General features: G+C 40.1%; 1 protein-coding gene across 2 annotated transcripts in view; it reads right to left on the bottom strand.

Moving 5' to 3' along the window:
- The window catches only part of LPP (LIM domain containing preferred translocation partner in lipoma), a 448510-nt gene that overhangs the window by 248184 nt on the left and 184055 nt on the right, over positions 1–16271 (bottom strand). The window contains exon 4 of one of the 2 annotated variants that reach the window (XM_065876726.1): positions 5880–6572. In XM_065876726.1, the coding sequence (XP_065732798.1) occupies positions 5880–6572 (693 nt within the window). The remainder of the gene's footprint in view (positions 1–5879; positions 6573–16271) is intronic. The other variant, XM_065876727.1, reaches the window with a different exon arrangement.

The following is a 16271-nucleotide window of genomic DNA, read 5'->3' as shown; positions in this document are numbered from 1 at the left end:
GCTCTGTGGGGTAGTGGAAATGTTCTCTATATTGATTTTGATGGTGGTTACCCAGGTGCACAAATTTGCCAAAGATTCACTGCCTTGTGCATTTCAAATGGGCACATTTTATTGTATATAAATTGAACCTCAAAAAGGTAATTAAAGAATCTGAATCAACAAATTCTATGGACGTTTGGCAAATGCAAAAAGTAAAAAAGACTGTGTACATAACAGCATACACATACACACATGTATCCCAGAAGGAGTGTAAAACATTAGCACAATTGTGAACATGAGAAATTATCTAGCTGCTTTGGACACTGAGTTGCTCACGTGACAATGCGTGTGTTACTGAGGTCACCTAAGCTAATTTGGTGGTGTAGGTTTGGGTTTTGGCATTTTGATCAACAATCTGCTAAGTTCTAAAGCAGGGCTTACTCCTTATTTTACTAGGACATAGGAAGTTTCTTCAAGTATCTTCATTAAACAAGAATGTATTATGTACTGTCATAGTTACTCTGGACGAAACAGTGCTCAGATACCATCTCTATCCCCTAAATCTCAGAGTCTACTATATGCTAGGGCATAGGCTGGTGAGGGACAGGTACATAAATGATTCTAGTACAGTAAGTGTGTGAAAATTTACATAAGAGAGGGTAAAATAATGTACAACTTAATTTTAGAAAGAGAAGGCTTCACAAGAGAGATTAACACTTTAGTTTGGTCTTAATGGGTCACGTTGGATATGCAAACATTTAATTTATTTGGGGGGAGGTCTGGGAAGGCATTCGAGGAAGAAGTAGCTCCACGATGAAAGCTATAGAGATGAAAAATAACTAGGAATGTAATTTCTCAGCTGGAAGCTGGGATGCTTAAAGGGGGAGATAAAACTAGAAATCTAGGCTGGGGTTTCAATTCATTCCATAACTGGGTGGGGACTCCTGAGGGTTTTTGAGAAAAGGTAATTAGTGACGAGTGCAGAGCTGTGGGGTAGAAAGGTTAATCTGATAGCATGTGTAGGATGAACAGGTGTGGAGTGACTAGAGGTGGGGACACCCAATGAAGGGCCATTTCAATGGCTCAGGTGAGAAACAGGGACAACTGAACCAGGACAGTAGCAAAGGGCGCTTCAGTAAGAAAACAGATTTGAGATACTGTGAACGTAGAAAAACACTGGAATAAATTGTACATAGTGATGGGAAAGAGGAAGCATAGCTCCACGGTGCTGAGCCTGGGTGCCCAGCAGGGATCTAACGGTGCTTCTCCTGAAGCTGTTGATCTCAGGACACAGCACCGCAACTGCCTGAGCCTATCGACATGTCTGCCTGTGATGTGGGCCATGGCGGAGCCACGCTCAGTGGCTGCCAATGCTGATGTGGCACTCCCCCTATCCAAACACCAAACCAACATCCATCATTTACCAGATGGAAAGCATGAGGACAAACCTTCTGAAAACCTGATTTGGAATCGTGGCTCACCCATGAATTTGACATATGACCTTAGGTGAGTGACTCTCATTATTGAGCTTTTGAACCCCGATCCGTAAAAGAGAGACAAAATCCTCTACCTGTGCTTATCGTTTATGTTTTTTGTGAGGTCCTCAAAGCGTTTTGGAAACTGAAAATCCCTGTGCAAAGGGGAATTACTAATATTACGGTCACTGTCCTCCTCAAGCAATCTCTTCCATCCTCAGCTTTATACAGACCTAGGTATTATTAGCACCTGACTGGAGGCCTATATCCACATCTATCCTTCTCCCCACCCGAACTAACACTTCTTTTTTGTTTCTCTGATCCTGGAATTGAGAGATATTTAGCATAGGAATTACCATAAAGATAGTTTTCTCCCAAATGCCACCAATTCTTGCAGGACACCCAATATATACAACCTCCATTTCACTGTGGGAAAGACCACAATGAAATGAAATTTAAATATTTTGATATTACTTGAATATCTGAAATGCTACTGTATCAACATTCTCAAATATTTTCTTAATCTCAACAATTCCCAGGTCTTGGGGATCCGTAAACACTGACCCTGGTAGTTCACTACCTTCACTCTTCTCTCTGACACATTAAATATCCCCAGATTCAAACACTAAATGAACAGTAGGAATCTGTTCTGACTCTGGATAAGATAAACTTGGTGTTGGATTTATTGAAAGGTGATTGGTTGATCTCCAAGTTCTCACTCTCCTGAAGGATTTTTCCAAGGAAATTTTAATAGATGGTTTTAGACTATAACTTACCCCCACCCCCACTAGTTGGGTCTCCACAGCTTTCCAGAGATGCACAGCTCGAGCACTCTTAACATATTGCAGAGGAAATACCTGTCTCTGCAACAGAGCCGAGGCTGCCACACATTAGGTTTATGACAAGGAAGTGGAAGCTAAAGCTACCTGCCACTGTGGACCTGAAAGTGATGACTGCCTCTAGGTCCTGGCTCTGGGGCTTTCCAGCTGACTCACCTTACCTGAATATTGGAGAAAATACACATCCTACCTCACGGGAATGTGAAGATAACACACAGGACAAAAGTTCTGTGAACAACACAACAACCAGCAGATATCAGCTTTTATGAAACGGCAAAGAGAAGAGATTCCACTGTGTCTTTAAGAGGATTTCCAGTGAGAAGAGAACATTTCTCTCTTATAAAGACTTGCTTATAAAAATATTTTTCAAGGAACTCAGCTCACATGGTCCAGGAAACACATTATGGTCTACTGTAGCATGCAGATTCAGTGCTCAGCACATTATGGAAACACAAATATAATCACGGTCCCCCAAGGCTTGTAGGTTCTGATTTGGTCTCCTTCCTTTCTTCATTCTTTTTTTTTTTCCTTTTCTTTCCTACTTTCTCCTTCCCTTCTTCTACTTCTTCTTCTATTTCACACCATGGCGTGGAAAAATTAAAGCAGCTTACCTCAAATCTAAAGGAGATTTCTTTCTTTCATTTTTTGAAAACTTTTTCCTTAATGGGTTAAATGCCAAACTCCTAAGAACTTCTCAACGTAACAAAAGGTAATTGTTTTAAGGCACCGAGGTATGCTCTCCATCAGTGCCTAAAAAATTGGAAATAAATGAAAGCCAGTGAAAAAGCTGAACAGTCCTCACTTGGCAATCATTCAGCCCTTGCAGATTTCCAAGCCTTTTGCAATCATTAATTAATTAGTGAAGATGACATTCCACTTTACTGAGGCTGGGAGCAGGACATAAAGAGGTCTAGAGGCTTTTCCTCAAGCTGAAAGAAGAATATCAAGGGAGGAACTGGGATTCGAATTAGGAGCTCACTTCTCAAGCCAGGAGTCACATCGCTAAGCCAAGCAAAGTTAATATTTGAGACAACAAGGTGCCCTGTGCACAGGTGCAGTTGAATACAGTCGTGTTCTGCTCAAAGACCAGCTGTGAAAGAGCCCACCCCTTCACCCCCCAATGCTCCCACAACACACACAGACGATATCTGTAGCTTCACCAGCCTCTTTCCCCTTTCCCAAAACAAAGACAGATGGTTAAATATCAATCTCTAACCACTCTCCTTAATAATCACAGCAAAAAGTACAGGATTTGATTTTCATTTTTTAAATGCACAATATGATGTTAAAACACATGACACTGTTGAAAAACAAATATTTCAGAATTTTTTTTTAAATGACACGTCCAGAATCCTTAACAAGGTAATAGATCATCCTGAATAATTCTTTTACTGCAATAAGAAGGAAAATAAAGTTTCATGCTTTCTGGAGAGGGGTTAATAAAAGTTCATTCTGTCACCCCAAGTAAGCTGATGAAGACAGACCAAATACTAGTGATGTTTCTGGACCTAACATCTTAGAACCAGGTCTTGCAGCGGGTGCTGATCCTTTTGTTTATACTACTGGATTGGTTCCAGAGGGCCCAGTGACATGATGGGAAATCAGGAAACTCAAAGATTGGCTTTGTACTTCACCAGATCATTCTCTCCACCTAGACATACTTTTGCTCTGTCTCATGTCTGTTTCCCCAGGTGGCGTCATAGGATCCTTAAATAACTCAGGGCCCATCTCCTGCCCTTAGGAACATCACTCAGCCATCCTATCACAGTCAGGCTGCTTTGGACAGGGCAAAACTGCATACCTATTGGAACTTAAATGTTGATGGCCATTGTCCCAACCTAAATTTTTAATCTTCTGTAGGGGAATTTGTTGCAATTGTACCAAAGTGAGGTAAAGTTGAATAACCCCATTTTCTTCTGAACCGGTTGCTCTGGGGTCAGGATGGACGAATGCAAATATACTGCAATGTTAACAAAGGGCAAGGTTGTCCAGCTTGGCTATTTTGGGCAATATTTATTTTAAAAACAAAACAAAACAAAACAAAAAACCCTCAGTAACATTTCTTTTCATACAGAGATTTTGGGAAAGAAAGTCCTTCCAAGAGTAATGTTTCAAAAACACTTAACATTTTCACTTGAAATCTTTATGTTGGAAGATGATCATGGCTTGGTCCACTTTCATGTAATGGGCAATCATAAGGTTGATGGATGTCTCCAGCTACCCACAGGCCCCACTTGCTGGGAAGGGCTCTTTCCTCTAAGGAACCTAAAATCCATCTGCATCATTAACAGAGCAGATGCTTTCATGTGAGAATAGTGATTTAGTAAACTCCCTATCCAGAGAGTAAGGACCTCACTAAATTCTGTTATAATGTTGAAAGTGTGAATGGATATGCCTGGAAATTGACAATCTCAGCTGTGTAAAGGATTAAAAAAAACCCAAACATAGAGTCCAAACTTCCACCCAGTACATCCTCCCAATTTATCATTGAACTTCTCGATAATCAAGGGCTCTCCAATTTCTGATTTCTTACAGTTCTTACTACGGGGAAGGGAGTGCTCGGTTCTAACACAATGGCTGGAAACTAGATTGGTTTCTCCATCTATCTCCTTCTAAGTAACTCTCCTTGGTTCCTCTTTTCACGGTGGGAGGAAACATCATCATGTTGGTTCAAGGACACATGAAAAATCCAAGTTGTAGGTGAGTAGGTGTGTATAGTATTATATCTTGCCTATTCACAGGAAGTAATTGAACTTGTTGACTTAAAACACATGCATGCTTGAAATTAAATCAAACAACAAAAAAGATAACTGTCATAAAGAATTTTTTTAAGTTGCCTAATAGGGTTAATGGTTGGAGAGTAATATTCTTCTTGGAGGATCATTAATGTAGATAAACAAGGGGTAGTAAACAAGTGCCATTCTACTATAGCCCCTTCCCAAAGAAAACTAGACAAGGTATCTGCATTACCTTAGATCTCCTTAGCCTAACCTGTGTTCTGGGCCCCTGTCCACTTGTTCTTCCCCATCAGTCACTATGGTACCAAGTTTGCTTGGGTTCTGACCACCTTCACACGAGCCCAACCTGTCATCAGCTCATCTCATACTGCCCTGAGCACCTCTCACCTCCACATGTGGGGATTCCCTGTCCCTGCTGAGGCATCAGATACTTCAGATCTATTTAGTGACCAAGTAAATGCAACATCTAAGTGTGAGGAAGTCTATGACCCACAGAAGGAAGATCTGACCAACAGGAAAGGAGCCGGAAGATAAATTATTTTCCCTTCCTCTCCCCGAACAGATTGTCCTGAGCTGCTACGGTTCATATGGTCTTCTGGAAGATGGTCCTTCAAGATTGAAAAATTAGTTGTACTTGATACTAAACGGAAGCCATATTGGTAACACGCCCCCACACCCCCAAATAGGATCGCCCCATTTTCCTGCTTCGCTCATGCACTTCCTTCAGATTGTACTTTCTAATGAAATAAAAGTAGCACATATACTTCTGCCTTAGGCTCTGCTTCCTGGGGAAGGCAGACCAAGATAGGCACCCCTTATTCCCATCACTATATTAATGAGTTCCCTACCTTTTGTTGCAGTGGTGGTGCACAGGGGGCTGAAACAGGATCTGTGATATAGGTCTTCTTGGGACCAGCAACTGGATACATCCCAGCAGGGTTCTGGTTCCCGGTGCCAAAAGGAGTATAGCCTTGTTCCCGCTTCCAGGTATTTGGGTGACCTTGTTGACCATAGGCAGGATCAGAGTCATTTTTGCCCCCATAGCCAGGCCCCGCTGCACAATAGGGTTCATAATAACGTCCTTGGTTGGGGGCATACCCATACCCAGGCTCAGGCTGAAGTCCTGGTGGTGGGATATACGCATAATCCATGCCTCCCCGTGCAGAAGGAGGTGGACCCTGCCCAGCGATAGGAACTGGTTGAGTGTTATAGCCCTGGGCCCCTGGCCCTGAGCCATAAAATTGTCCTGGTGAAGGGGCAGCCATGTAATGAGAGCTGGGCTGGGCTGACTTCACCTGCACATTGAAGGTAGGCCTTGAAGGGGTAGATGCCGTAGTGTAGGAGGCTGGGACGGGCTGAGGCTGGGGTTTTAGCGTTCCAATTGGAGCCACGGGGATGGATCCAGCCTGGGGTACAGGCTGTGGCTTCAATGTAGACTTTTTCGTTGCCGTCAGAGGGGGCTGGTTTGGTATGACCATTCTCTTATGTCCTGTGACAGGGGTGGAGACTGGAGGAGAAGCTGTTGTTGAGCTAGTAGAGCCCTAAAGCAGAAAGGAGAAAAGGAAAAAAAAAAGAAGACAAAGATTATTGCTAATAAAAAATAAAAATACATAAACAGACAAATATTAATAAATGCCATTATTACTTTTGTATTAACTCGGCAAAACATAAACAAGGCATGGTTCCTGCCTTCTAAGAGTTCACAGACAACACAAAAATCAGTTGTGCTTCTGTGTACTAATTCCATTTATAATAACATCAAAAAGAAAGAAAAAACTTAGGAATAAACTTAACCAAAGAGGTGAAAGTCTTATACACTGAAAAGTACAAAATGTTGCTGATACATTAAAGAAGATACAGCTAAATGGAAAGACATATCATGTTCATGGATTGGAAGACTGGATACTGTAAAAATGTTAATACTACCCAGGGCAGTGTACAGATTTAATGCAATCCCTGTCAAAATCCCAATGGAACTTTTCTGCAAAAATAGACAAATCCATATGCAATCTCAAGAGACTCTGAATAACCAAAACAATCTTGAAAAAGAAGACTGGAGCTCTCACACTACGCAACTTCAAAATTTATTACAAAGCTATAATAATCAGTGTTTCACTGGCATACAGACAGACATAGACCAATGGAATAGAATTGAGAGCCCAGATATACATCCTTGCATACATGGTTTGATTTTTGACATAGGTGCTGAGACCATTTGATGGGGAAAGGATAGTCTTTTCAACAAATGGTGCTGGGAATACTGGACATCCACATGCAGAAGAATGAAGTTGGACCCTTACTTTACACCGTATACAAAAAGTAACCCAAAATTCTAGCTCTAAATGTAAGAGCTAAAACTATAAAACTCCTTAAAAAAAACACAGAAGAAAAAAATTCATGACATTGGATTTGGCAATGATTTTTTAAAAAAATACATATAGAAACATCAAAAGCACCAGCACCAAAAGAAAACAGATAAATTGAACAATGGGATCTCAAACAGACTACCCAAAGACTTGGTCACCATACTGCTAAAAGGCAATACTAGAGAAAGAGAGCTGAAGGACTAAGCAGAGGGAACAAAAAAAAGCAATGAGGGGTGTTGGGAGAAATAAACAAATACTGCTGGCACAACCAAAGAAATACTAAATTTAGGATCAAAGATTCCTGTCAAAGAGTGATTTACCAAAGATAACTCAAATGCAGCCTCCTCCCTTTACATCCTTCTGGTTTTTGTCGCATTCATTTGTTCAATTCAGAAATACTTATTGAATGCCCTAAAACCGTCCTAAGGCCACAAAGATTAAAAGACTTTCTGCTGAACTGTGAGAGGTCTTGGTTAGGCTGGGGATTAAGTAAAGGCTTAGGGAAGGTTTGAAGATTCAAACATTCATCCTAAGGCACTAGTCTATTAGGGATCTGTAAACATTCCAGTGACAGACTGTCTTAATTTTGCGCTGGCTTACTATGATTAGATCTGTTGATACAAGAAATGAATGACCACACCTTAATTCGGTTGTTCATTAATTTCCAGGTCAATTCTAGTATGTACAGGAAGAAACGACACAAGACTTTATATTACTCTAGTGTCATTTGCCCACACCAAGCCATCAGAGATACATATATGTGGGGCAGATGCTAACCGCTTCCCCATACCCACCGCCCTTCTTCATTACTCAAAAAATTTCAGTTTTGTTTGGGGCAGCAATGTGCCCACTCTTCCCTAGATTACTTTGCAGGTAGGAGTTGCCATGTGCCACAGTTCTGGCCAATGAGATGTATGCGAAGCATTTCTGGAAAAGCTAGAGCTCTCCTGACACAGCATGATCCCTTCCTACTTTTCCCTTTTTCTCCTTCCTGCCTGGGATGTGGATGTGGGGCTGGAGATAGTACAGCCATCCTGTCCCCACCATAACATACAAGTATACTGATTTAGACATATGGCTTTCCGGGAAGAGCTTTCTGGTGATCTAGGTTGATCCAGAGATAAAGATTAAAACATTTCAGGGATATTTGGTTAAAATATAGTAGTTCTTTTTTTTTTTTTTTTGGCCATGCCTGATCTTAGTTCCCGGACCAGGTATCCTGGAACTAAGGGATCAAACTTATGCCCCCTTCAGTGGAAGCATGGAATTCTAACCAGTGGACTGCCAGGGAATTCTCTGTATAGCGGTTCTCAACTGGAGAGGAAATCACCTAGCCACCAGGGAGAGTTTAGAAATGTGTGGCAATGTTTTTTACTGTCACAGTGATTAGGGGATTCTATTTTCATTGAATGGTTAAAAGGCAAAAACACATCACTGTCAAACCCAAGATGACAACAGTGCCCCTGTGGAGAGACACCAGTAAACTCTTGAGCCACATGTCTTCTGGGAACCTGATTGTGAAGTTCCCAGCTGTCAGCCAAGGAGGGTCATTGGTCCTTTCTAGGATCTCTCTTCTACCACACTCTCGCCTCCTATTTAAATCACTGCTCTCCCTCTTGGTCCTCTTGAACCTAGGGAGATGACAGTTCTGACTCTGCTAGCCCCAGATTATCACTTTGTCCCTAATGGCTTCTCTATACCCAAGTGGACCTATGTACACAATGCATTTATAAATCAGCTCCTTGAAAGGGACTAGTTTCTGTGTGCTATCATTTTCATTGGGATCTGACTGTGACGGCTATCTTTTCCTGTCATATTTGTGATTTGTCTCAATTGTAGTTTCCTAGAGATTTTGTAATTCTAGATTCAGTTTTCTGTTAAGTTACAGAAAGCTGTTGAATAGAGTTATCTGTTTTCCTTTTTTGATAGCCTCTGAGGGAGCAAACCTGCCATTTCCTTTTGTAATTTAAGCATCATTGAGTATTCTTGTCTTGGTGGAGTAGCCTTTCCCTTCTGTATGAAGGTCGTCCCAATAGTACCCAACAGAAGATGCAGTTTCCACATTAAGTGGTTTGTTAAAATATATATCCTGAAGAAATTCCTAAATAAATGCTCAGTAAGACCCTGACATTCTGTAGCAGAGAGTATGGAAGAGTCAGTTTGAACCTAAAAAAAAGTAAGGTTAGATTTTTCTAGTCAACCATGTCGGTCTTAAAAAATAGCCACATTGGGGACTGACTCTTCCCCCCATTAGCGTGGTACTGGCCACTGAACAGAAGAGGAGTCCTGGCTCACACCTGGCTCTGGCCCTAGCCCCTCCATCTCCAGCCCCGCCTCCTACCAAGGTGATAGCTGCCAGCACACCCCGGGGAAAGATGTAACTCGTGCTCACTTCAGATACAGCTCTCCCACCAAAGCCACTGGGTAGACTGTATAGGGATGGTCTCACACAAGGACACCTCTTCAAGACTGGGATGGGTAACTGTTTCATCAAATTTCATTGAGACAGAGAAAGTTAAGCAAAATGAGAAGGCAGAGGAATTTGTTTCAAAGGAAAAAAAAAACCTGACAAAACAACTAATGAAACAGAGATAATTTATCAAATAAAGAGTTCAATCAAGGCTTTAAAAAAATGATGCTACTGTGCTATGAAATTTTGATAAAAGCATTGTTTTGATAAAAGCATTGTTTTAAAAGTGCTTAAGTGTTATCAGTGTTTAGGTGTACAGAGTTGTGCAAAATCACTGATGGAGTATTTTTGAAAGATGATGATAATAATGATTGTTATTATTATTGTTAACTATAATAATTACAGCTTACAATAGTTTACTGTGTTACACCCTCTACTAAGCAGTTAACAAATCTATCGTTTTATTATAATTTGTTAAAAGTTCCTGAGAAATAAAAATTAAACTTGATAAATGTAAAAAAAAAAAATGTCTACATGGATGGAACTGAATATAAGAAGGAATAAAGCTTTGCTTTTCTTTGATGACTCAAGATCAGCAGAAACCCAGAGTTCCTATTTTAAACACTTTACAAACCCAACTATAAATGGAGACAGTGACTGAACAACCGAGCTAATGACAGGCGTACTCTGGGCCGCAGCTGGAAAGGAGTCTGCCCCAAAAACAGATACTTCAAGTCACATACTTTGAAGATGAAAACCAATCACATTCATAAAGTAAACAAAAAAGAATGCAGACCTAACTCCTTAGAGGCAACTTTTTTCAACAAATTTCTTTCACTTTTTCTTTCTTGGTGAACATCCACACATGTGCACACACATTCACTACTTACAGATTCCTAAAGTCTTTGAAGGAAGGCATCAGGGAGCAATTTCAGGAGCCATTGCTATCTTCTAGGAAATATCTCCCTAGATGAGAAGGTTTCTCACAACGTTATTATGAATTCTGCTATGTATGTGCCGGCATGTTTCTGAGTATTTTCTATTTCAAAACTACGTGTGTGAAAATAGCACATTTAGCTCTATTTTTTTCCTTTGCAATTTTAAATTCTTTACCTCATTGGAGGTGGAAGGGGTAAAGAACAGGAATCATTTTAAAGCATACTTATTTATGTTCTTGATGATAAAAGAAAGCTATGGCAACACTTTCTTGGCCCACATATTCAATTAAATACACAGCGAATCTTTTCTACTTACTGGATTAGTAGGCACTTCCAAATATTTATTTTTGGCATTTCATTTCTTTTTTGTTCTTTGCAAGAATTCTTGAAGTTTTATCATGATTTAACATTTTCATTTTGAAAAACAAGCACATTTTAAAAATTACACTCATACAGATATATATATATATATATATATACACACACGTATATACATATTTTTTCCCTGAGACTTGAATATCTCTGAAGCAGTGTTTTTATGTGGTTATTTTTCCATTAATTATTTTCTAAGCATCTTCAACATGGAAAGCTCAGCAAGCTTAATGGGAGGAGGATAGTGTCCCAGGATGAATAGTGCATGTCTTCCTGTCCCCCAGGAGTTTGTATGTAGTCTGTTAGAGGGACTGATCAATTACTGTTTGAACGGATGTCTCCACTACCAGGCAGAACTGGCTGTGGCCATGAGACAAGAACAGACAAAGGGCTGTAAGAGAACCTCTCGTGCTCACCTTTGGGAGCAGGCCCTCAACTTCCTTTCTGCCCAACTCGGAATAATATCTTACATTCCTATATCCCTCTCACCATTGACCCGTCCATTCCCTGAACACACCCTGCATGTACGTACACACACACACACACACACACACACGCACACGCACACACCCCTAATCTACTATTATGTCTTCTATATAAGCCCTGATTACTTCTGGCATCCCTGTACTTTACCCCCGTCTCACTTTCTCTCTCCTAGTTCTGGCTCCCATCATCACTTCTCAGAGCTGTTTATTGCCATGATCTAACCTCACTTCTCTCTCATATCTCCTCCTCAATACTGTCACAGTGATCTCTCTAACGTGACTATCTGATCCCAGCTCTCTGCTGATCCAGATTTGCCAATGACTCTGCCTTGTGTGGAACTCTTTTTATCATGGTGTACTCTCTCTCCCTTTTTGAAATACACTTTATAAGGACGTTCCAATCTAGCCCTTGCCTTTCTATCTAGACACCTCCTTATTTCCTATATTAGTCACAGCATATTAAGCCTAATCTTAGGCTTATGTAGAGATGGGAATAGACCATACACTCATGTGTGTACTCATATCTGTCCACCAGCACCTCCTTCTATAGTCTACAGTTTGTTCTTTATGACTCTTCTCCATGTTTCTCATCTGCAGCTCAAACATAGCCATCTTCTGCCTGGAAGTTGCCTACTGATTCTTTAAGTCTCTGATCAAATGGTGCCTCTTCTGTAATGTCTTTCCAGAAGTCTGGAGACATCCATTCAACAGTTACTATGTATTAGCCCCTATACCAGACTATAAATTGCTGGGGGACAGGGAGACATCCTATCCTCTTCCCATTAGCCTAAAAGAGCTTTACATGTTGAAGATATTTACAAAATAATTAATGGAAAAATAAAAACATAAAAAGACATAAAAATCCCCTGAAAGGATTTTGGGGGTTTTCTATGGTCCTCTGGCTTTACCGCCAATGGGCTTTGTACATACCTCCATTAAAGCAAATACCTTACAGGGTTTTCATAACTGACTTGCATGTTTTATAAGTTGGGAAGAAGTCAAACTGTAAGCTACAGAAAATCAAATTATCACGGCCAGAGACAGAAATTTGTCTTTTGTAATAGAAAGGGCAGCCAAGAACCACTATGTCTGTTCAACAGTGACAGCAAGGACCCAGGCTCTTGCTAGCTTTCTGCTAAAAGTACTTTTCCAATCTTTCTATAAAAGTGCTACTGACAACGTTAGTCAACATATTGCCCAATCGCCCCTGAATAAAGATCCTTTTTATCTGACACAGGACCTCCTCTCCTCTATTAACTCTCTCCAGGACCACGCCCACAACTTGAAATAGTTCCAGTCATCCTGTATGATGACTCTCTTGAAGTTCTCTCTCCAGAATCCATCTGTACCTGAAATGCTAGACCCCAATATTCAACTGTCTATTTCATGTGTTTACTTGGATGTCTCATTCGCTCTTCAGCCTCAAGATGTTAAAAACTGTTTTATCATCTCCCTTGAATCTGCTTTTCATGCCTTTCATCTGGTTTTCTCATCCACCCAAGCACTGTTCAAATGAGAAACACTAGGAGTCATTCTTCAGCCTCTCCTTCACATCCCATTCAAGTATCAAATCCTGTGGATCCTATTCCCTAAATAGGAAATCCTATCTCTCTCAAAGTTGTCTGCATTTCAACCATTTCCTCTGCTGTAATTCAATTCCAAGACACCACCACCTCTCACCAGGAATTATCCAACAGCATCCAAACTGGTCTCCCAGTATCTATGCTTGTTCCCCTTCAATGAATCCTTCATTCTGTAGGAAGAGTGATTTCTCTCAAATGCAGATTTAATCACACTACTTTCCTGCTTAAAAATCTTCAGTGGTTTAGTAGAGTGATTTGGACTCAGTCTATTTCTTCTGTCTCTCCCTGAGAGGTACATGTCATGTCACTCTCAAGAGGTACATGTCATGTTACTCTCTGACACTGACTTCCTTTCATATCTGATGTGCTAGACTCTCTCCTGTCTCATGGATAATACCTCTGGGTCTTGCCACCTCTCTCTGGATTCTATATCTAGCTAATTCCTAAGAACCCCTGAAGTCTCAGCTTGAGTGTCAGATTCCTCAGTGAACCTCTGCCCAAATCCTCTGGCACAGTGAGCTCTTCTACACATATCACACTTGTGTATGTCTGTTCTCATAAAGTTAGAGATTGTCCCTTTTATTCGCTGCTGCTTTTCCGCTGGCTTTTTCATATCATAGTACATAGTAGGCATGTAACAAACATTTGAATAAATAAGTAATGGTCTCCCAAGAAAAGTGCATTTCTCTTGTCAGATTACAACCAAATATGTAAAATGTGAGCTATCTCATTTCTCTTATTACTTGACAATCAAGGAACTCTGATATAACACATTTTTTAACGTCTTTATTGGAGTATAACTGTTTTACAATATTGTGTTAGTTTCTGCTGTATAACAAAGTGAATCAGCTATATGTATACATATATCTCCATAGCCCCTCCTTCTTGCGTCTCCCTCCCACCCTCCCTATCCCACCCCTCTAGGCGGTCACAAAGCACCAAGCTGCTTCCCACTAGCTATCTATTTTACATTTGGTAGTGTATATATGTCAATGCTACTCTCTCACTTCATTCCAGCTTACCCTTCCCCCTCTCCGTGTCCTCGAGTCCATTCTCTAGGTCTGCGTCTTTATTCCTATCCTGCCCCTAGGTTCAACATAACCATTTTTTCTTTTTTTGTTTTAGATTCCATATATATGTACTAGCATACGGTATTTGTTTTTCTCTTTCTGACTTGCTTCACTCTATATGACAGATTCTAGGTCCATCCACCTCACTACAAATAACTCAATTTCGTTTCGTTTTATGGCTGAGTAATATTCCATTGTATATAAGTGCCACATCTTCTTTATCCATTCACGTGTCGAGGGATACTTAGGTTGCTTCCATGTCCTGGCTATTGTAAATAATGCTGCAGTGAACATTGTGGTACATGACTCTTTGAATTATGGCTTTCTCAGGGTATATGCCCAGTAGTGGGATTGCTGGGTCATACGGTAGCTCTATTTTTAGTTTTCTAAGGAACTTCCATACTGTTCTCCATAGTGGCTGTATCAATTTACATTATTTAACACATTTTTGACTGGAGGCGTATTATGGCCACAGGCGTTAGTTTCTGCAAAAATCCCCCAATGAGTAATGTGTTCGTGCACACTTAATTACAGTAATCTCATTAGTCTCTCCCTCCCTCTAAACAGCTTAAGGACTTTACCTTTTGAATTTATTAACACTACTATCTTTCAAAGAAGCATTTGAGGTGCTTATTTTCATTTCAATGGTCAGACTGTATATGTAAATTCTACTTGATGCCAGCTCAAACTCCTACAGAAATAGTCAATGGGCAAATTTTAAATAAAAGTACCACGGAATGGGCTTCCCTGGTGGCGCAGTGGTTGAGAGTCTGCCTGACAATGCAGGGGACACGGGTTCGTGCCCCGGTCTGGGAAGATCCCACGTGTCACGGAGCAGCTGGGCCCGTGAACCATGGCCGCTGCACATCCGGAGCCTGTGCTCCGCAATGGGAGAGGCCACAACAGTGAGAGGCCCGCGTACCGCAAAAAAAAAAAAAAAAAAGTACCATGAAAAGAAAGAGACTAAAGCATTTTAAAATAATCTTTAACATGTACTGAAAAGAAACACATTTTGAATTAACTATCAAATCCCACGTACCACACACACAAAAAAAAGTACCATGAAAAGAAAGAGACTAAAGCATTTTAAAATAATCTTTAACATGTACTGAAAAGAAACACATTTTGAATTAACTATCAAATAATTACAATATCCCAATCTCCTCAAATTTAATGAATCCAAGGTATTTATTAAACAAAAAATTATTGAAATTCTGCTCTGTGTCAGGCACTGACCTAGTTGCTGCAGTCACAATAAGACAAAGTGAATCAAAGTCACTGCACTCAAATAATTCTTAATTCATTCAATTTTTTGACAAAATTTGGTGTAATGAGCAAAACTGATTTCTACTTAGAAAGGAAACTTTCTAAGGTAACAAAGGGGGAAATATACAAAAGCTAAAGCCTGACATATACACAGCAACATAAAACTCAAAGCTCCTTCATTACATTTTGATTCCAGCTATTATAAAGACATGAAAACATGCTTAAGATGCTAAATGAAAATGTAAATATTAAATGAAAAACATAGAATGGGAAATCAATCATGTGTACAATACAATTGAGGCTACACAGAATGGTATTTCCATATGGACAAGGACCAGACAAACTATGGAAAGAGAGATGGTTGATTTGTTAGAAGATAGGGTTACAAATATTTCAACTTCAATTTTCTTTTCATGACAACTGTTTCAAGTTATTTGAACAAGACCTGATGACCATTTGTCACTTGTAGTTATGTATTTTATCTGTATATTACTGTGGCAGTAAAAACAAATTAAAATACCTACTGGTATGTTTAAAAAGATGTATAATAATAGCAAACACTTATGTAACATTTACTTTCCGTAAATATTTTGTACTCAATGCAGTTTATACTTACTCCTCACAAGTACCCTTGAGACAGAAACTACTACTTACCCCTATTTCCCAGATGAAGATACTGAAGTACAGAGAAATTAAGTAACTGCCCAAGGTTACACAGCTAGCAGGTGTCAGATCCAGGACTCAACCCAG

This window comes from Phocoena phocoena, chromosome 4 (assembly GCF_963924675.1).
Source record: "Phocoena phocoena chromosome 4, mPhoPho1.1, whole genome shotgun sequence".
Taxonomy (NCBI): domain Eukaryota; kingdom Metazoa; phylum Chordata; class Mammalia; order Artiodactyla; family Phocoenidae; genus Phocoena; species Phocoena phocoena.
Note: the sequence above shows the minus strand (reverse complement) of the source record. Positions and strands in the feature narration are given on the sequence as shown.